A 20,479-nucleotide genomic window follows, 5' to 3' on the forward strand; every position below is an offset into this window, starting at 1 on the left:
CAGAGACAAAAAAGCAATGTGAAGATGTTGAAATTAGCTTTTTTATTAAAATAATAAAAGCACATTTAAGATCTTTTTTAAAAACAAAAACAAACAGACTTCATATATTTATGTCTGCGCGTCCGCAAACATATGACCTTTTAAGCAAAAACAAACACAACCTAAGCCGGCATGAGACAATATTTTCAAATCGGGCAATAGAATGTGAATCTCAATGCTTTGGTGGTTATTATTATTATTTTTTTGAACGATCAATTATATTAGAAACCAACAATTTAGTTTAGCAAAAAGAGCTTGACTAGAACAACATTACACACCCATTACATATTCACCCGTTGATTGGGTTATTATCTTTAGGAGTAATGCTGATTTATTTTCAATCTGTGCAGAAAAATATTTGGTTTTGAACTCAAAATATTGTAATCATCTATCTATAAATCAAAATTTCGGAAATAAACCATAAAACGTGATTAGTGCTACAACAAATGGGTAATTATCTTGAAAAAGGAGTGGTCGTGGATAGTTCCCAACTAAATCCTGATGGCTAGAAAGTAGAAAAGTTGCTTTCTGTTCATGATCAAGTAGAAACAAATCACATCTATGCCTAATCATTACTAATCAAAACTTAGGTATCACTGTTACTGTGGTTTTCACTTTGCAAGAGCAGCTAACGACAAGCTAGGAAGACTTAAAAAGGTAGCAACGACCAAGACCTTAACACAAAAGAAGATGCACCAAAAAAGCGATGCTTAACCAAATAAGAGAAGGAGAAGAAAAGAAAACACAATATATAAAAGGCACTATGACCTTCACACATTTAAAGCTTATCTTTTTTCGAACATAATAATTATCTTTTTTTTCCAAACATAATAATGTATACTAGGTTAGATGCACATAGACCACACGGGTTGAAAAAATGACAGAATGTGAAATAAATAAATATGTTGAAAAAATGACTAGGGTGCACACGAGCCAAGTTTCTCGCGAGCTACCCGAGCTTTGATTGATAAAATGCTCGAAAAAAGGTGAGCCTTTTTTGAGTTTGAGTCCAGCCCGAGCCTCAAATAAAGTTCGTTTAGTTATTGAGCCTGAGCTCTAGCCTTGTATGGGAAACTCATTTAGGCTTGTCGAGCCTTACTGAGTCTTATGTATGTTTAAGTTTTACATCTTTTTGGCTTTTATGCATTAGTTTCACATTGCACAACCGAGCTCGAGCCAAGCTTTGGCTCACTTAAGGATTTCATAAAATATTTTAATTAATTAAAAACATATATACTTTAATTAGCAATCACTAAACAAGCCAAGTTTGAGATTGAAAAAACAATTTAGGAGCCAAGCTTGAGCTCTGGTAGTTCAAAAAGAGTCGAGCTTAAGCTAGTCAAACTGGGGCTTGGCTTGTTTACATTGTTTTGGTAAAAAATAACGAAACAATTTTGTGTACAAATCTAATATGTGAGGTAGTGTGTTCTTCAATAAAGTAGTGAATGAGTGGTAAAATTTAATGGTTGACACACGATATAGCAAGGAAAAACCTTAGAACCTGATGAGGATCCTTGGAAAAAAAACCTTAGGAGGGAAAAATTATCCATTGTCTCAATTTATTAATGATGAACAAAGATTACAACTCCACAACTTTGATGAAAACAACGACTAGAGTACAATGGTGAGTGTTATGAGTGTTTTGAATGTGTCCTACATCGTTTATCAAGCCCCTTTATATAGAAATGAAAAATAACTAACTATCCGACTAATCTGGAATCCCTAGCTCTTATGACCGTTAGAGCCTTGTTGCACACTTTCTTCATGTGTTTATTGACTATAATTTCGGTTTTTTAGGTAGAATTAGTCAATTAGCCGTTTTACAACAGTTCACATAGAGTAGCCTGCAAGTATAACTAGTAAATAGAAGCAACTGACTACGAGGATCCCGAAGCATTACTTCGTCAACACTCTTATCCGTTATAACTCTTTTTCACACGTTTTTCTTTAGTTATTTAGTGAGCCTTTAACGCGAATTAAGTCACCAATATTTAGTTGTAAGAATTAATCAAAGTCAAGATCAATATAAACCGTTAGTACTCAGGATCCTGAAAAAAAGTCGGAATCAAGGATCCTAGCAAGGATCTCGCGGAGATTAGGAATCCTGAAGAATCAGGGATCCCAAGTTATAAAATTAACCCACACCATACACCCCTACAAATAACAAAATGTGAAATAGAAAAATATGCTTAACTTATATACTTGTATTTTTTTTAAACGGCTAACAAACAAAATTGTTTAGGTACTCCGTACGGGGTGACCCAATGACAAAATGTCATCGCTAGCTGCCCAACCTGGCCGTACGGAGTCCTTAAGCCACTCCAAGTTATCTCCAGTTTGTGGTAAAACCCACCTGTCCGAAGGCCCACTGGTGGTAAAACCTGAACACCCTCAGGATCGAACTAGAGATCACAAAGATCACAGTGTTCCTTCATTGAGTCACCCCCGCCTCCTCTAAATAGTGGAGTTTAAACTTGAGTTTCCATAAAAAAACCAAAACTTCTTACCACTACACCATATTGGAAACGACTATACTCATATATTAATCTGAGTAGTATATATTACACAATATAAAATAACTCATAAATCTCAAACTAATTTTGTGTAAACAACATTTGATGGTTTAGTTGTAACTTTTATATATCAAATATTAATATTTTTTACTCATCATCTGTTTTTAACTTTGATAATACAACATTCAATTAATTATGAGTAAAAACAAGTCTAAAAAATAACCAACCCTCGATAGGGACCGGTGAAGTCACCAGTTAAAAGTTAACCAAACCAATTCTGATTAAACATTGGTTTTTTTTTTTTTTCTAAATGTTAGTTAAAAACATAGCTGCGTTTAAAATTATCAAATATTATCAAATATACCAATTCCAGTTTCAATAATGTTAGTTAAAAACATAGCTGCGTTTAAAATATAGTACCTTTTTTTGGTATCATGAACTATATGAATTTTAGTATTGTAACAAGCTAAACTGATTTTTTGCTCATGTTAATTTCACCGCTGGAACACGTGCCCGCCCACAAAGGCCACGACCACCTAGTTTAATAGGAGAAAGCGTAAAACAAATTATAACTAGCTTATATTCTTTTTTTCAGAAATATATTAGCCTTATTTATATATGATAGTTAGATGATATTGAAATGCTACATTTTAATTTGCCTTCATCAATTACGTTTATAGACTAAATAAATGACAAATCATAAAAATGAAAAAAAAAGAAAAAGGATCGAGCATGGTGTAAGTTAAAAGTTATTTAGCATTTGAGAGAGAATCCAATAAATTAAGAAACTAAAGGCCCCGAGTTAAATACGCAAAACCAAAAATTTGCTGTTGAAAAAAAGTAGTTAGTTCAAGAAAATCGTACGTACGTTTTTGAAACCACTTCAGTTTCGGAAATGATTCCTCGTTTGTCTTTTCCGCCGGGTATCTAACGATTATCTCATCGACGGAATTTGACGTCCCTTTACCACCATGCTCCCACCCGACCTCGACCTTTCATGCCCGTTTGAAACGCTCGACGGCCTTAGTCCGGACGACGTCCAAGCCACCGCTTACGAGCTACTCTTCACGTCATGCAGGTCGTCCCCAGGTTTTGGAGGTCGTAACGCCATACAGTTTTACTCGTCTGATGCTAGTAATGGTGAGAATGGGGCCAGGCCTCCTGCTAAGGGTGGCCCGGGAGGGGGGACGGGAGTAGCTAGCCGAATTAAGAGGGCGCTTGGGTTGAAGATGCATAAGCGGTCTCATTCTTCGCGAAGGAGCAACTCGTGTGGGAACAATCCCTTGTCTCCGGCTATTTCTAGCCCCGGGATTGGTTTCTCTACCGTACCCGGAGGGAGGTCTAGAAGACCCTTGACGTCCGCGGAGATCATGAGACAGCAGATGAAGGTGTCTGAGGCTTGTGATAATCGGCTTCGAAAGACCCTCATGAGAACCCTTGTTGGCCAAGTAATTATAATTATATCACTTTTTTACTGGTATTTTATTAAAAAGCACCGACCAACAAGATACTAGATGAAAAAAAAAACAGTAATTATTATATCATGGTCACATTCATACTTACCTATTATGAATGTTTCTTGTTTTGTTTTACTAGATGGGGAGACGGGCGGAGACGATAATTCTGCCGTTAGAGCTTCTTCGACATCTAAAGCCGACAGAGGTCGATGATTCAAACGAATATCACATGTGGCAAAAGCGCCAACCCAAGATCCTTGAGGTCGGGCTCTTGCTTCACCCCTCCAACCCCTTGGACAAAAATGACAGCTTGGCTACGTGTCTTACCGATATTATTAGTAGCGACCTCAAACCCATAGACACGGGTAAAAACTCTGAGACCATGAGGACCATATGTAATTGTGTCGTTTCATTGGCGTGGAGAAGCGCGGATGTTACCCCAACAGACATTTGTCACTGGGCTGATGGTTTCCCTTTAAATGTCAACCTTTATATGTCTCTTCTTCGGTCTATATTCGATTTGAAAGACGGCACGTGTGTCCTTAACGAGGTGGATGAGCTATTGGAGCTAATGAAGAAAACATGGATCACTTTGGGGTTCAACAAATCCATGCATGACTTGTGTTTCACTTGGGTTTTGTTTCAACAATATGTTTTGACTGGCCAAGTAGAGAATGATCTGCTCTGTGCCTCATTCACCATGTTAAGTGAAGTTGCTAATGGTTCAAAGAAAGTTTATAGAGAGGCTGTGTATATGGAGATGTTGTCGCAAGTGTTGACTTCAATGACCAAGTGGTGTGAGAAGCGATTGATGGATTACCATCACAGTTTTAGCAAGGGAAAGATTGAGGTGATGGAGCATATTCTTCCTTTGGTATTCACGGCCACCCGAATCTTGGAAGAAAATGTGCCGGGGTATGGAACCAAAGGCGACGTAACTACAGGAAATAAGGTTGATCAATACACTAGATCTTCTTTAAAGAATGCATTCGCTAAGGTATATACATACTCCTGACATTGCTATATACTTATATCTTTATTTGGGGTTGAATTGTTAATGCATAATATATTAACATACAGATGGTAGGGGATGGAAATGTAATAAGCAGAAAAACGCCATTCGAACAAGTTTGCGATACACTTATTCGATTAGCAAATGAAACGGAGGATATGGCATTTGAAGAAAAGAGGAGTTTCAGCATGGCATTGAAGAAATGGCACCCGGTATCAGTTGGAGTGGCAGCGGTGACACTTCACTCATGCTATGGTTCTTTGTTGAAGCAGTTTTTGAAGCTTAACACCGACATTAACAATGAGATGCTCACAATCTTGCAAAGGGCGGATAAACTTGAAAAGGTTTTGGTTAACATGGTGGTTGAGGACTCCGTGGACTGCGATGACGGGGGCATGACAGTTGTTAAAGAGATGGTTCTTTTTGAGGTTGATTCCATTATTGTCAAGTTTTTGGGACAATCGGTTACCGGGAGGCTCAAAAGAATCAAAGATGTTCTTCACAAAGCAAAAGAAAGTGAAGTAAGCTAACAATTTTTTATTTGTAGTATAATCATGGTTGATCTCAATAACTTACCAACTCATTAATTTGTTTACTTTTTGAACCAACCAGACATGGAATCCCAAGTCAAAAACCGAACCTTATTCACAATCAGCAGCCGAGCTTCTGAAGCAGTCTAGAGAACTTATGGTTTCCTTTTTCGACATTCCAATTTCTATATCTGAAGATTTAGTTTGTGAATTTGCGGATGGAATTGAGAACATATTGCGAGATTATGCTACTTTCGTGGCTTCATGTGGTACGTACATAGCTATAATCTTTAAGCTTAATACATAAATGAATTCGGTTTAACCATTTTAAAATTTTGTTACATTGATTGATCAGGTTCAAAACAAAACTATATTCCTACCCTTCCTCCCCTAACACGATGTAGCCGAGGCTCCAAGTTCATCAAGCTTTGGAAGAAGGCAACTCCTTGTGCGGCGGCAGGGATGAGCCCGTATCATTTGGGATTGGAAGATGAAGCCAATAATTCACGCCCTTTGACTAGCAGAGGAACACAACGTCTCTACATCCGACTCAACACCTTACACTACATTGTTTCCCAACTCAAATCCCTTGAAAAATGCCTCTCTCAATATTCCTCCAAAATAGTTCCTTCCCAGAAAAACAAATCGTCTAAACGTCGTCAACTTCACTTTGAGCATACTCGATCGGCAGTTATGGCCGCAACTCAACATGTGACTGAGGTTGCAGCCTACCGCCTCATATTCCTTGATTCAAACTCGGTTCTTTATGGAAGCCTTTACGTAGGTCATGTAGCGAATGCACGAATCAGCCCGGCTCTAAGAGTACTCAAGCAGAACCTAACTCTATTGAGTGCCATTGTTACCGAACGTGCCCAACATTTATCTATAAAAGAAGTGATGAAGGCTTCTTTTGAGGCCTACCTTATGGTTTTAATAGCCGGAGGGAGTGGGAGAGGGTTCACCAAGGCGGATCATGAGATGATTGAGGATGATTTAAGGCATTTGAAACGGGTGTTTGCGAGGTATGAAGGGGTTTTAACAGAGGATGAGGTGGAAAAGGAGGCTGCGACGGTCGAAGGAGTGGTTAAGTTAATGGGGGAGCCGACCGAGCAATTGATAGAGGAGTTTACAGTGGCGGCTTGTGAAGCTAGTGGCATGGGAGTGAGTTCAGGGCAAACACTGCCTATGCCTCCAACAACAGGAAGGTGGAGTAGCAGTGACGCGAACACTATGTTGCGCGTTTTGTGCCATAGGAAAGATCGTGTGGCAAATCAGTTCTTGAAAACAACTTTCCACCTAGCCAAGAGATAGCCTAAATAGAATCTTTGGGCTTGAGTTGAGCATTGTATAGTAAGTACTAACCATTGGCCTTTTGTAGCAGACTAGGTAATTTGTGATCATGATTCCTTTATGTAATTAATTAACACAACAGATTAATTAATTCCACATATATACTTTCTTATCCCACATTCTTCTGCAGATGGTGATCCCATAAAAGCCCATATTAACACAAGTCGTTAAACGATTAATTTAGCGTTTAAGATTAAAGCGGTAACAGTTTCGTAAGTAACTGAAAGTTAATAATATCTTAAAAGGGGTAAAAGAGGTAATCATCTTTTGTATTACTAGTTTATCAATTTTATTAGACACAAAATATATGCTTTATTATAGTTAAAACCGTATACTCAAAACACTCTCTAAACTACCCCTATATCTGCATCTTTATGTATGTTGATGAGGTGACTTTGAACCCTTAAAATTTGTGGAGTGACAACCATAACCACCACATATAATTACCATCAGGCCAAAGGTCTTTGTTTATTTTATCATTTTGAAAACAAAAATTAAAGCATAATAATGGATATAATATATAAGATTAGCTTAATTTTAGAAGTGATTCTTATGAGGCATTATATGGGCATGACCGTTTCTACAATAAAGCCCCTTGTGGCTTGAAAAGTAATGAATGAAGGGGTATTAAGGGCATTAACCACTAGTCCATTACATATATTTTAGCTTAAAAAATGATGATGACATAGCTGAAAATGCTCTTTATGAGGCATCAACCATTACCGATGGTCTAAATAAACGAGCTCAAGCAGTCACGCGCGCCTTCACTCTTATGAGGTATTATTCACTATTTATTTGGGTTTATGTAATATGGGCCGAAGCATATATATGCTTTGGTTCGTCCTAGGTTTAGTTGATGTCGGGTTGTATGCCATGGGATGAAACGATATCGCTCAATCAGTTTGTTTTGAATCGGTGTGTTAACCGATTACAGAAGAGAGAACTTCCATATAAAGTATATTGTAAACATTTTGGTACGTTGATTTGTGAATGCAATTTGTGTGATTATCAAGTATCTCATTTGTTCATTCAATTACCTATCATACTTGTGTGTTTATTTGATCACATGAAGTCACAATCCAAAAAACAGATCATGGGAAGCCCGCAATACGTGTTCTCACACCCTTCATTACACTGATTGTAATCGTTTTATAGTAAATTATATTACACTGGGGTTGCGGCACAGCTTGTTGCCCGTTTGCCTGCCAATTTATTGTAATCGTTTTATAGTAAATTATATTACACTAATGAAATTACATTATAAGAAAAAGAAAAGGCAAGAAGTCCTGAGAAAGTGGGAAAGTTTTTGCAACATATATTGGTGGAAACAAAAAAGTGAAAACTATAAACGAGCTAGTCTTTTTTTACTTTAGTGGTTCGGGTATGGGTTTGCCCATGGGTATCTGGAGTGGTACGTATCACTGATCAACATGAGTACCAAAACAAAGAAAGAACTACCACAGTAATTTACATCATTATTTTCCTTTGAGATCGATAAGTTACTACGATTGAATCTTCAAGCTAAGTTGAATCTTGTGGCCGCTTCTTGCTTAGCTACCACATGATTTGTTCTTGACTTCAGCTCTTCTTCAAGAATGATCAAAGAATCTGAGACCTCCGCCTTGTATACGTAAAACCTAGTCATTACTAGAAAGAAAAAGAAGTTCAACAAGTTGAGAATCGCAAAAAAAGCATAATAGTAGTCAAGATGGGAGTCATTGAGGTTGTTGCGAATCCAGCCTTTGTGACCATTCCTTTTGGTGAGATGAGAAACCGTCGACAAAAGAAAGCTACTGAGGAAACTCCCAATTCCTAAACTTGTCATGGAATAAGAAGTCCCAAGACTCTTCATGCTTTCCGGTGCTTGATCGTAGAAAAACTCAATCTTGGCTACCTCTAGAAATGCATCCGCCATTCCCATCAACGAAAACTGAGGAAGGAGAACGAAAATTGACAAAGGTATTTGCTTCCCACTCTCAGCCACACCATGATCTTTTGCAACTCTTAGCCTATACATATCGGTTAAGGAAGCTACCACCATGATAATAATATGGATGACCATGCCTGTTCCCATTCTTTGGAGGAGGGTGATCCCTCTTGGGTTCTTGGTCCACTTTGCCATTATTCGAACAAAGAAGCGGTCGTAAAGCACAACTGATATAAGCATGGATATGGTCACAAATCCGGCTAAGCTGGCTGGTGGAATTTCAAAGCTGGCGATTTTCCTCTCCAAAGTTGTTCCTTGCTTAACGAAAAGCGTACTAACTTGTGCAATCATTGTGCTTGGGACAAAGGTTGCTATCAAGATGGGTATCATTCGTAGTATCTGTTTAGTTTCCTCAACCGCAGTTACTGTGCATAAAATCCATGAAGTTGCTCCTGTTCTAACACAAGCTTTGTTTAGGAACCTGTACAACCAATTAACTAATGTTTAGAAATATGAGGTTATTTAACATAAACGTGTCATTGTGAGACTAGCCCACATGGTAGAGGTGCAAACCTCTTGGATTTGAGTTCAATTAATCATAGGAAAGGGTAAATTTGGTGTAATTTAGGAGTAACTAGGGGTATAAGTAATATTTGTCGTTAAAAAAATAAAATAGAATAAAAATGAACTTAAACGTAAATAGTAATCCGACCTGAGTGTGGGAGTAGAATCGATCCTGTATTTCCCTTTCTTAGCATACTCGGTCAAGTCAAGTTCATAGAGCTCTTTGGGATCACTCGGAATGGGTGTCTTCCACTTCCTTAGGGCAGCAAGAATGACCCTAGCCATCTTGGTGAAGGGGCTACCGGTAGGAACTTTGTGCCTATAAAAAGGCGTCCCGGCCAAGAAGATCAAGATAGATATAAGGAGTCCGAGTGTGGGGAGGCCATAACCAAGGGTCCATCCGACGTTGTCTTGTATGTAGACAAGAACCGTGTTGGCAAAGAGGGTACCAAAGAAGATGCTGAACATCCACCAGTTGAAAAAGGAGAGTTTTTGGCCCTTTTCTTTCGGGTCAAAATCGTCAAATTGGTCAGCACCGATGGTTGAGATGTTAGGCTTGGTGCCACCGGTTCCAACAGCGAGTGTGTAGAGGGCACCAAAGAAAACACCTAGTTGCAAGGTGGACGCTTCTTTGCAGTCGGTCCCTGAATTACAACTGGGAGGCTTTAGCCCTGGTAGCGAAACTGCCAGCGTGAGTAAGGTCATTCCCTGTTTCAGGTTTGTCACACAAGTTCATCTTGTCAACAAATTAACTAAAATATTTATTATTGTCCAACCATATTGTTTGCTAGTCATAAACATACAATTCATTACCTCCTTAATTTCGTACTTAATATCACACCCAATTCCACAAGATTTGATAGATTTTTTTTTTGAAGAAATTATATCTCACCCAAGTCAATCTCAAGTAAACATGTAACTATATGAAGAGTGTTCGAAATTCGAAAACTCTTATCAAATCAACTTACACTTTTGAGCATCCATGAAAGGAATTCTTTTTTTTTTCCTGGCTAGTGGCCTAGTGCTCTACGAAGTTAATTAAATGTATGATCTTAATTTCATTTTACGTTTTCTTTTTATTTGTTAAAAAGCCAAGAGATTATTTACTACTGTATTTACTAAGATATGATATTACCTGCTTATAGAATATATTAAATACTTACACACATTTCAAATGAATGTGCATGTATCTTATTACAGTCCAAGTCCCGCAAATTATTTGCAAGTTGGCCGACACGCAGATTCTTTAGTCAAGATTTCACATGAATAATAAATATGTGAGCATTAATATAAACAGTTTGGAAGTGTTGGTTTTACTTTGAAGGTTAAAATTCATATAATAAAGACCTATGGGATTTTTCTTCTAAACTAATATAATTTTTAAATATATAGCACACATTTTTTTCCACTGGTATGACTCTAAATTCTCTACTCACCCCTTGAATAAATACTAATATCCCATATAATATATAACTTATTCTTTCTTTAACCAATTTTAACATTTACAGGTCTATATGAATATACATGAAATTGAAATAGTTACCGAGAGGTAGATGGCTGCTGAGATGAGGAAAGTCCAATAACGGCCAAGGACGGCATCCGCAAAATAAGCGCCAAGAATGGGAGTCATCCAAATGGTACCCACCCAGTTGGTCACGTTGTTTGACGATGTTACCGTCCCCTGCCGGAGCTTCTTCGTCAAGTATATGACCAAGTTTGATGATATCCCATAATATGCCATCCTCTCAAACACTTCATACACTGCATGTACAAACACCCATCAAGATATTCATCTCTTTTCATTTTTAAACTAAAATCTAAACTTCATACATCTACTTGGCTATGTACGTATGTTCGTTAAATCAATAATAAATTTATAATTTAGTTGTTTCATTTTTAAGCAAAAACTTACGGAAAATACATTAAGATATGGTAAAAAACGTATGATTAAAGTGACTTTTAAGATATGGTACATTTGGGGGTGGGGGGGGGGGGGGGGGTTAACTTCTTGGTAGAGGCTTGGATTTCCTTAAAACTCTAGGTGACCTTTGCATGTAAATTTGTCTAAACAATATATGTCTATGAGTGGTCTATTGATTCTATACATATGTTTTATTTTACTATGTTTCTCCCTCCCTACCTTTGTTATTCGTTTTGGTAGCTCTATAGGATTAGAAGTAAGGTTTATTCGTATCTCATCCTCTTTAGATCCTATCAATAACTTTGTTATTTATGGGATATACTAGATACGGTTGTTGTATAATGATATTACAATTTAAAACTTTACTAATTAAGAATAATAAGCTAGGGTGAGTTTAGTTTTGAGTCAAGAGTTGGGTGTGAGGCGTGGGTGAGTGTGCATGACTTGCCAGTTTCCTACTTACTCATGCATATCATATTCTTTGTTTAATAAAACCAATAAATTTGTCGATACGCTCTCTCTCTCTCTCTCTCTCTCTCTCATTTCTTATCTCTTGCAACGACTTTTATAAGTCAAACAAAGTCATCTCTTAAATACATTTCCATGTTACTTCTTAATTTCCAACACTTAATTTCCAACACCCAATAATGTCCAATTACATGGAAATGGGTCCACGAATGTCAAGTATAAGCATGGCCCATGATAGTACTATAAACATGTGGTGAGTACGTACATGAATTACATCCAAGCAAACAAAGATATCTAAGAAAGAAATCAGAGCTTGTTGAATACATAAAATGGTCCAAAAAGGTTGGAATGAAAAAGTGTATATATATTTAAAGATAAAAAAAAAAGGTATGTTTGGCATGAAAAATGAAAAGATAAGATATATAACATATATACGTACCAACAACGAATGAACAAGCGGTCCAGCCACCACGTTTTGATCGAAGGACGGGGTTTCCACGGAGATCCACCGTGCCGTCTTCGGTGTATCCTCGGCCACCACCGTTGCCGTTTTCTTCAACCTCCATCTCACCTTTTCTTCTCTCATTCAACATCATGTTCATCTATATATGTAGCTAAGTAAGCTAGTAAGATATTTAATCTAATATCCTCTTCTTTGCCGTGCTCTCACATGTGCATATATATATACATCCAAACTGTACCTTCGTTTTCGATATGTGGACCCAAACTCATCTTATTCAACTCACGCTTTGTAGTATCAATATAAGATATATTCTTTTAATATACAATAATATAGTCGCAATCTTACAAAAACTAAAACCCATAAATAATAGTTGAAGGAAAAGGTACATTTTAAAGAAAAATAATATATATATAAATGTTACATTAAAAACCAATAAACAAAAAGATTCATTGAATTTTTGAATTTGCATATTTATACTTTCACATTTCTTCATTAGTCTAGTTTATATATAGCCTATAGCCTCTTTCTTTTAAACAAATATTTTTAAAATAATCCAAATCAATCACCCATACAACTGAGATAGTTTTCATTATAAGTATAGACGAAATGTATTTCAGACTGAAGTTCGACAGTCTATATATTTCCTTCCGGAACCTCATATATAATACTGTATTTGTGATTAAATCTAGTACTAAGGTGTCATAATATTAGCCTGATTATCAATCATTAACATACGTCGCATAAAATTAGTCCCATACTATTAGCAATTGATCAATCATCATGTGCTATAGGAAAACCTTTAGAAATGCCATAGGGTTGATCTATAGCAACGGCGTCTAGAGCGACAGCATTTAGGACCTTTAGTGGCAACTGTTAGGCGACGACCCTTTCGATTTTCTTCTCATTCACACTATGTTTCTTTCTCTCTTGTAGGTTTAATCTCTCCTAGTTTTGCAAATAAGGATACCCATACTCCCTAGTTGGATTTTATTGTATATGAACTTTTCGAAGAAACATAATGTGAATGAGAGGAAAAACGAAAATTTAAGATCTCTATACTAGCACGAGCATGGACTGAAACTGTAATTTGGATGTAAAGAAGACTTTTCGAGTAAAATTAGGACTTTAAATAAAAGTTCCTGTTGACAATATGACTCGTCTCCCTTCTGGATGACAACGACTAATTAATTGGTGTTTATTTTTCAAATTGCGTGACTGACTTTGGATTAACAAGTTTGTCTCAAGTCTTCCTAAGAATCCAATAATCAATTGATCTTGATTTGATTGAGAAAACAACATATGAGAAGATTCATTACTTTCATTATGATCTGGAACATACATATATACAAGGAGAAAGAAGAGCTAAACTAATAGACTAACGTGTAACTTACTAACAATTAACAGTCAACTAACTATATCAACGGTCAACGTTATCAACTATACTAACACCCCCCTCAAGTTGGTGGTTGTGAAACCCCCAACTTGGATAACAGAAGACTATGATGAGAAGGATGAAGACTTTTAGTCAAAAGATCAACAAGTTGTTCATGTGAAGGAGTATGTGACAAAGTAATCAACCCATCATGTAATTTTTCACGAACAAAATGACAATCCAGGTCAATATGCTTAGTTCTTTCATGAAAAACTGGATTTTTAGCAATATGAATCGCAGCTTGACTATCACATTTAACCGGAACCGGAGTAACGTTTGGAACATTAAATTCATGAAGAAGCCGGGTAAGCCAAGCAAGTTCTCCGGTCACACGTCGCAAAGATCTATATTCCGCTTCAGCAGAGCTTAAAGAGACAGTCGGTTACTTTTTATAATTCCACGATATAGGACTTCCGCCAAGAGAAATATAGTAACCACTAATCGAACGTCGAGTATTTGGACAAGAGGCCCAGTCCGAATCACAATGAGCAGTAAGAGAAAAATCAGGGGCATTATTAAAGAATAACCCTTGAGATATAGTACCATGAATGTAAGCTAATGCGTGTAAGGCAGCATCCCAATGAGGTTGTCTTGGATCTTGCATGAATTGACTAAGAAATTGCACAGCAAAAGCCAAATCAGGGCGAGTATGAGTAAGATAATTCATTTTCCCAATCAACCTTCGATACTGCAAAGGGTCTGAACAAAATTCTCCAACACCAGTCTTAAGTTGTAAATTCGGTGGTAGAGGAGAAGAGACAGGAGTACCAGATAGCAACTGAAATTCATTAACTAGATCAGTAGCAAACTTTCTTTGGGTCATAGTAACTCCATGAGAATCAGGTAAAACTTATATACCCAAAAAATAATTGAGATGACCAAGATCCTTAATCTTGAAAGTAGCATCAAGAAAAGATTTTAAAACTTGTATTTCAGGAAGATGATTGCCGGTTACAAGAATACCATCTACATAAACCGCTACATAGACCACAGAATCACCCATTTTCTTGAAAAATAAAGAATAATCATTTGATGATCGAATATAACCCTTTGATTTTAAAGCATCGGAAAGTTTACCATACCACTGTCTAGAGGCTTTTTTACGTCCATAAATGGACTTTTTAAGTTTAAGACACTGACCAAAAGGTAAAGGCATGCCAGGAGGTGCATGCATATAGATATCTTCATCAAGATCACCATGTAAGAAGGCATTATTAACGTCAAGTTGAAACAAATCCCATTTCAGTTTTGTGGCTATAGCAATAAGACTGCGAATAGTGGTCATTTTAATGACAAGCGAAAAAGTTTCATTATAATCAATGCCGGCTTGTTGAGTATCTCCTCGAACTACTAAACGGGCTTTGCACTGTTCAATTGTACCATCAGCAAGATACTTAATTGTGTAGACCCATTTACACTTAATGGGCTTCTTACTATTTGGAATAGCAACAATATCCCAGGTGTGATTAGCTGTAAGAGCATCAAATTCTTTTGCCATAGCATCCTGCCATTCAGGGTGCCCTGCAGCCTCTTGATAGGATGTAGGTTCATGAAGTAGGTTAATAGCAGCATCAAGACATTGAGTGAACATAGATAGATTATGAAAAGGCAAAGAGGTAGAAGAATAACAAAAATTAGTAATAGTATGATGACAAGAATCAACATCAGTAAGAACATGATTACAAACATAGTCTTGCAAATAAGATGGTGGGATATGAGTTCTAGAGGAACGACGAAGAACCGGAGGAGGAGGAGGAGAACCATAAGCATCATAAGAAAATTGGGTAGTAGATGGAATAGAATCAGTAGTTGGGATTGAAGTAGGAGAAGGAATGTACTCGAGAGGAAGAGTGAATGAAACATCAGGAACAAAAGGAGAAAAACTGTCAAAAGAAGGAAAAATAGAAGATGAAGAAGTAAAAGAAACAGAGGGAAAAATATGCTAAAAAAATGACAATCTTACACAAAAATGTGATGTGTATTAAGATTATAGAGTTTATATCTTTCTTACCATAAGGATAACCAATAAAGAGACAAGGCAAAGCTCGAGGCTGAAATTTGTCTCTGCCACGAGTAAGAGTGGAAGCATAACAAAGACATCCAAAACTTCTCAAATGATGATAGGAAGGTGATTTCCCAAAAAGCAATTCATGAGGAGTTTTCCCATTAAGAAGAGTTGTTGGAAAAATGTTAATAAGATGAATGGCAGTCAACAAACAATCTCCCCAAAACTTAATTGGTAATTTAGATTGGAAAAGTAAAGCCCGGGCAATTTCAAGAAGATGCTTGTGTTTGTGCTCAACAACACCATTTTGTTGAGGTACACCGACACAAATGGTTTGATGAATAATGCCTTTGTTAAGAAGATAAGCGCGTTGTCTAGTACCTGAACCAAGTTCAAATGCATTGTTTGAACGTATACACTTAATCTTAGTATTGAATTACGTTTCAACCATTTCAACAAATCCTTGAAGAACATCAAAAGCATTACTTTTAGTGGACAACATATGCGTCCAAGTGGTACAACTATAGTCATCTACAATGGTAAGAAAATATTTATAGCCATTATAAGTGGGAACAGAATATGGTCCCCATGTATCAACATGAATCAAATCAAATGCATGTGATGTGGATCTAAGGCTGGGAGAAAAAGGTAAACGATGTTGCCTAGATTTTGGACAAATCTCACATTGTTCAATATGATCCACATGTGTATTAGAAAAGAAATGTAATTGTTTGAGTTTATACAATGGAAAATGGCCAAGTCTTTGATGCCATGTAATACTAGTGACAACAGAATTACAACAAGAAGATTGAGAAAACAAAGTACAATTATTCAAAGAAAGACAAGGTAAAGATGGATGCAGCAGATACAACCCAGGAAGAAGTTCACCAAGGACCAGTGGCTTCTTCATTGAGGGGTCCTGCAACACGCAAGAAGTTTTAGTGAAATAAACTATGCCACTTGTATCATCACAAAGCTTGGGAACAGACAGGAGATTGTGTTTGAATTGTGGAACAAGAAGAACATTTTTTAGAGAGAGATTTGAATTTAAAATAAAAGTTCCATATTTGTGAACTTTAATAGCATGTCCATTTGGAAGACCTATGCATATAGGTTGAAAAAGAGATTGTATGTTAGTCAAAAGACTTTCATCATTACACATATGATCAGTGGCATCCGTGTCAATGATCCAATTTGTAGTTAAAATAGAAGAATTGCAAGCCATTATACCTGCAAAGTTGGCATGACTAAGTTTAGAAGTATTGAAAGCAGCATCCCCATTTTCAGATTTCCCAGAATATGACTTTTGTAAAAGCTGCAGTAAATCACCAATTTGTTCAGAAGTTAAAGCAAGTGGCGCCTGTTCTTTTTGTTCAGTCACATCAGCTTCACAAAAGCATTGTTTGCAGAAAACCTTTTGGTCTTTGTGAACTTGAAATCCTTTGGACAACCAACAAATCTATAACATTTGTTTGATGTATAACCATACTTCTTACAATGAGTACAGACCTCTGATTTCTTGTTTTCAAACCTTGAGTAGGAGTTTCGAGAATTAACATTCATTGATGAAGATTCGGTAGAAAAAATATTAGTGGAATGTATTTCTCGTTGATTCTCATCTTGAATAAGGATTGCATATGCTTCACTAATTGAAGGAAAAGGTTTCATCATGAGAATATTACCTCTAATACTATCATAACTGGAATTCAAACCCATAAGAAATTGTACTAAACGTTGATCCTCTTCTCGTTTAGCAAGAAGATGAGAAACACCACACGAACACGGAGGAATAGAATTCAACACATTTAATTCATCCCAAATTGCTTTGATTTTGGTAAAATAAGTAGCGATATCACCACTGCCTTGTGAGATTGCACAAATACTCTTTTGTAACTGATACAATTTAGCATCATTCACTTGTCCATATCGATCGTTCAGCTCAATCCACAGATTATGTGCAGTTTCAGTATACAAAACGCTAGCAGATATATCTGTAGACAAAGTGTTAAGAATCCAAGATATTACCATGTCGTTACATCTCTGCCATTGAGCAAGAGAGGAAGAATTAGTCGGTCTAATTGAAGTTCCATTAACGAAGGACAATTTGTTCTTTGCTGAGAGTGCAATTGTCATGGCCCGTTTCCAGGCACCAAAACCTGTTCCATCAAATGATTTTGAGACTAAAATCATTCCCGGATGATCTGAAGGATGAAGATACAAAGGATTTGAAGAATCAATAGTTAGGGCACTGGATGTGTTTCTCGATTCAGACATGATTTATGAGAACAAGATGGAAATTGATTGAATAGATGTTTAATTGAGAAGAAAAATATCGATAAACGAACAGAAACTGAGTGAATTGAACAGAAAAAGATGATCAATTTGATCGGAGAAGATGACCGGAAAAAACGAACTGCCGGAAAATGAACGGAATTGCAACGGAAAACGAACAGAAACGGTTAGAGCTAGTTTGGCTCTGATACCATCTTGATTTGATTGAGAAAACAAAATATAAGAAGATTCATTACTTTCATTATGATCTGGAACATACATATATACAAGGAGAAAGCAGAGCTAAACTAACAGACAAACGTGTAACTTACTAACAATTAACAGTCAACTAACTATATTAAATTGGAAAGTTAGGATGCCAATTGGAAAGCGGGTACGTAATTTATTTAGGATGCCAATTGTCACACGATCATATCCGGCCCAAATTCATTTTCCATCAAAGACTATATTGTAATAACCAATATGGTAATCCATCTTTGTTGACTAAAGATAAATGTATAATTCTCTTCTACACTACTAACGTAAGTAACCTTTGTTTCGCCATGACCATTAATTACATTACATTAAAGGGAAAATTCATGCAGGTGAATAATGAGCTAATTTAAAGTTTACATTAGATAAAAAGTATACAACAAATGTTAGATATTTAATGTAATTGGATTTATTTGTCGACCAATCTAAATCATAATATACATCAAACAAGTCATATAATATACATCAAACGCACAAGTCTAGAGATGTGGGGTGCACACTAGCTTGTTTGATCAGGCTCTCTGGTTCAAAATTCTCTCACAAATCCGTACGAAGATGTTGTCAATTAAATTACCGAGGCTTATCCGATTGAAATTTCGGGAGAACCACCGAAACATTTTATCTAAAAGTTTACTCATTACTCCCAAAGTATCCAAGTGTTTTATCACGAATTTTCCCAACAGGAAACATTGAATTAGCATGAGTCGGTAGGTTGTTTTAACTTCTAAGCATTTACGGCATGAATTGGTTGTTAACCTACCGGTCCACATGAATCACATGCATAATAAGTCAACTGTGGTTTGAATAGCCAGAAAACTTGTTAATCACTGTCCTGCTTCCAAGCATGTCAAGTGTGAACTATTTGATCACATTTTTATTTTGATCGTTTTCAGAAGACTTTGAATAGTACTTTGGGCCTATTATAAACTGTAAGTGTACACCTCAAGGGTTTTTTATAAATGGATCATTCACTATCCATCTTTGTCAAGGTTGCTTATAAATAACCCACGAAAGTTATTTAGTTTATTGTTATTTATAATTATATAACGTAGAATATTGTTTATGCAACTATCAGATATAGTCATGAAAGCAACATTCAAAATATAAGCAAATAAAGCTTTATTATTATTTTCTGAAATTCAAGCTAGCAAATAATTACAAGGTATTTCTTTAATTTAGCAGTTGTAAACTTGTAATACATAAATTATATATTATATAGCCAGAGAAGAGTGAAGATAGTTATAACTGTTTTTTCCTTGAATCTTCACCATAGATGATCGCTGAGATTAAATCCTAGCCGTATAATATAACTCAAATGGCAGTTTTGCAGGCAGTTACCGGAGGTTTCACACCCCCCCTTTTTTCGTCCATGTTCGTCGTGGGAGGTTACAGCCTCTCATCCTACAGCAGTTACCAGGATACTCCTCTATTAATAATCCATAGCGTTCAACCCTAAATTACTATAGAAATCTCAATACTCCGGAGTTTTTATTACGGTTCAATCGGCAGTGTGGACCGGCGATGAGAAATCTCTTATCAATTAACACTCTCTCTCAGCCTTCGTGATGTTTTGCTAGGTACTGGTTTTGTATTACCTATTTTTGTTCCCTAAATCTTAAATTGTCAGTTTGAAATTAACAGTTGTTTATTTAGGAATTTTGTCAAGTTACTATAGACTAATTCGTGATTGATCAAATTCACAATTTGTAATACTTAGTCTTCCAAACACTATATTAAAGATGCAAATTCTGTTTCATGAGGTATTTTTTTTGAACGGCCAACTAAGTAACGCCGGGTACTCCGTACGCATCCCTCATTGGCTAAAGAGCCCGAGCCGGCCACTAGTCCGGACGGACGGAGCCCCTAGCGGTCCACCTATTGAGGGATTCACCGGATAAAACCAGACCCCCACGCCCGCCAAACGGCACGACATCGAGGAGCCGGTAAAACCGGGTGAGATCAGGACTCGAACCTTGGCAAGCCAGGGTCATCCCTCATATCTCCCATATAAATTGGTGATAGTGAGGTTTGAACTCCCTACCTCTCACTAGTAAAGTGAGTGCTCTACCATTGAGCTACAATCAGGTATTTATTTTGAGTTGGGAATTTGTATATTTTTGTTAAATATATCATATGATTTTGTTGGTAATTGGAATTATATATTTACTCAAGTTACAGATATATTTATCCATCATCTTTGATTTTCTGCATCAAGAGATCAGTTTTAGTGAGGCAACGTAGATACTTGGCGAAC

The 20,479-nt window shown here is 36.6% G+C and overlaps 3 protein-coding genes and 1 pseudogene across 3 annotated transcripts; 1 reads left to right on the top strand and 3 right to left on the bottom strand.

Annotated features, from left to right (window-relative positions):
• Nucleotides 1-3,318: 3,318 nt before the first annotated feature.
• LOC143586295 (protein unc-13 homolog) lies at nt 3,319-6,897 on the top strand. The gene is made up of 5 exons (XM_077067862.1): nt 3,319-4,000; nt 4,149-5,006; nt 5,090-5,542; nt 5,634-5,820; nt 5,907-6,897. The coding sequence occupies exons 1-5, from the start codon at nt 3,524-3,526 to the stop codon at nt 6,860-6,862; spliced, it is 2,931 nt and encodes a 976-aa protein (XP_076923977.1). The 5' UTR covers nt 3,319-3,523; the 3' UTR covers nt 6,863-6,897.
• A 1,277-nt stretch (nt 6,898-8,174) lies between these two features.
• On the bottom strand, nt 8,175-12,481 carry LOC143586297 (protein NRT1/ PTR FAMILY 5.2-like). Its single transcript, XM_077067864.1, has 4 exons — nt 12,221-12,481; nt 10,936-11,153; nt 9,541-10,100; nt 8,175-9,309 (listed from the first exon to the last, which is right to left on the bottom strand). Exons 1-4 carry the CDS (start codon nt 12,381-12,383, stop codon nt 8,418-8,420), a joined length of 1,833 nt encoding a protein of 610 aa, XP_076923979.1. The 5' UTR covers nt 12,384-12,481; the 3' UTR covers nt 8,175-8,417.
• A 1,577-nt stretch (nt 12,482-14,058) lies between these two features.
• LOC143586307 (putative mitochondrial protein AtMg00240 pseudogene) lies at nt 14,059-14,499 on the bottom strand (annotated as a pseudogene).
• Nucleotides 14,500-14,526: 27 nt separating this feature from the next.
• On the bottom strand, nt 14,527-18,134 carry LOC143586309 (uncharacterized). Its single transcript, XM_077067874.1, has 4 exons — nt 17,191-18,134; nt 16,912-17,140; nt 16,122-16,212; nt 14,527-15,559 (listed from the first exon to the last, which is right to left on the bottom strand). The coding sequence occupies exons 1-4, from the start codon at nt 17,953-17,955 to the stop codon at nt 14,527-14,529; spliced, it is 2,118 nt and encodes a 705-aa protein (XP_076923989.1). The 5' UTR covers nt 17,956-18,134.
• Nucleotides 18,135-20,479: the final 2,345 nt, after the last annotated feature.

The sequence above is a fragment of the Bidens hawaiensis genome, unplaced genomic scaffold (assembly GCF_021521415.1).
Source record: "Bidens hawaiensis isolate Kalapana, Puna unplaced genomic scaffold, B.hawaiensis_p1.1 tig00034606_1, whole genome shotgun sequence".
NCBI lineage: Eukaryota > Viridiplantae > Streptophyta > Magnoliopsida > Asterales > Asteraceae > Bidens > Bidens hawaiensis.

Coding starts and splice junctions, on each gene's coding strand:
- LOC143586295 (XM_077067862.1), top strand. CDS start 3,524: ATGCTCCCACCCGACCTCGACCTTTCATGCCCGTTTGAAACGCTCGAC. Junction 4,001..4,148: donor TGAGAACCCTTGTTGGCCAA/GTAATTATAATT, acceptor TTGTTTTACTAG/ATGGGGAGACGGGCGGAGAC. Junction 5,821..5,906: donor TACTTTCGTGGCTTCATGTG/GTACGTACATAG, acceptor TTGATTGATCAG/GTTCAAAACAAAACTATATT.
- LOC143586297 (XM_077067864.1), bottom strand. CDS start 12,383: ATGAACATGATGTTGAATGAGAGAAGAAAAGGTGAGATGGAGGTTGAA. Junction 10,101..10,935: donor CAGCAGCCATCTACCTCTCG/GTAACTATTTCA, acceptor AACCTGAAACAG/GGAATGACCTTACTCACGCT. Junction 9,310..9,540: donor GATTCTACTCCCACACTCAG/GTCGGATTACTA, acceptor TTGGTTGTACAG/GTTCCTAAACAAAGCTTGTG.
- LOC143586309 (XM_077067874.1), bottom strand. CDS start 17,955: ATGTCTGAATCGAGAAACACATCCAGTGCCCTAACTATTGATTCTTCA. Junction 17,141..17,190: donor TTGAAAACAAGAAATCAGAG/GTCTGTACTCAT, acceptor CAAATGTTATAG/ATTTGTTGGTTGTCCAAAGG. Junction 16,213..16,911: donor TAGTCATGCCAACTTTGCAG/GTATAATGGCTT, acceptor TTACCATTGTAG/ATGACTATAGTTGTACCACT.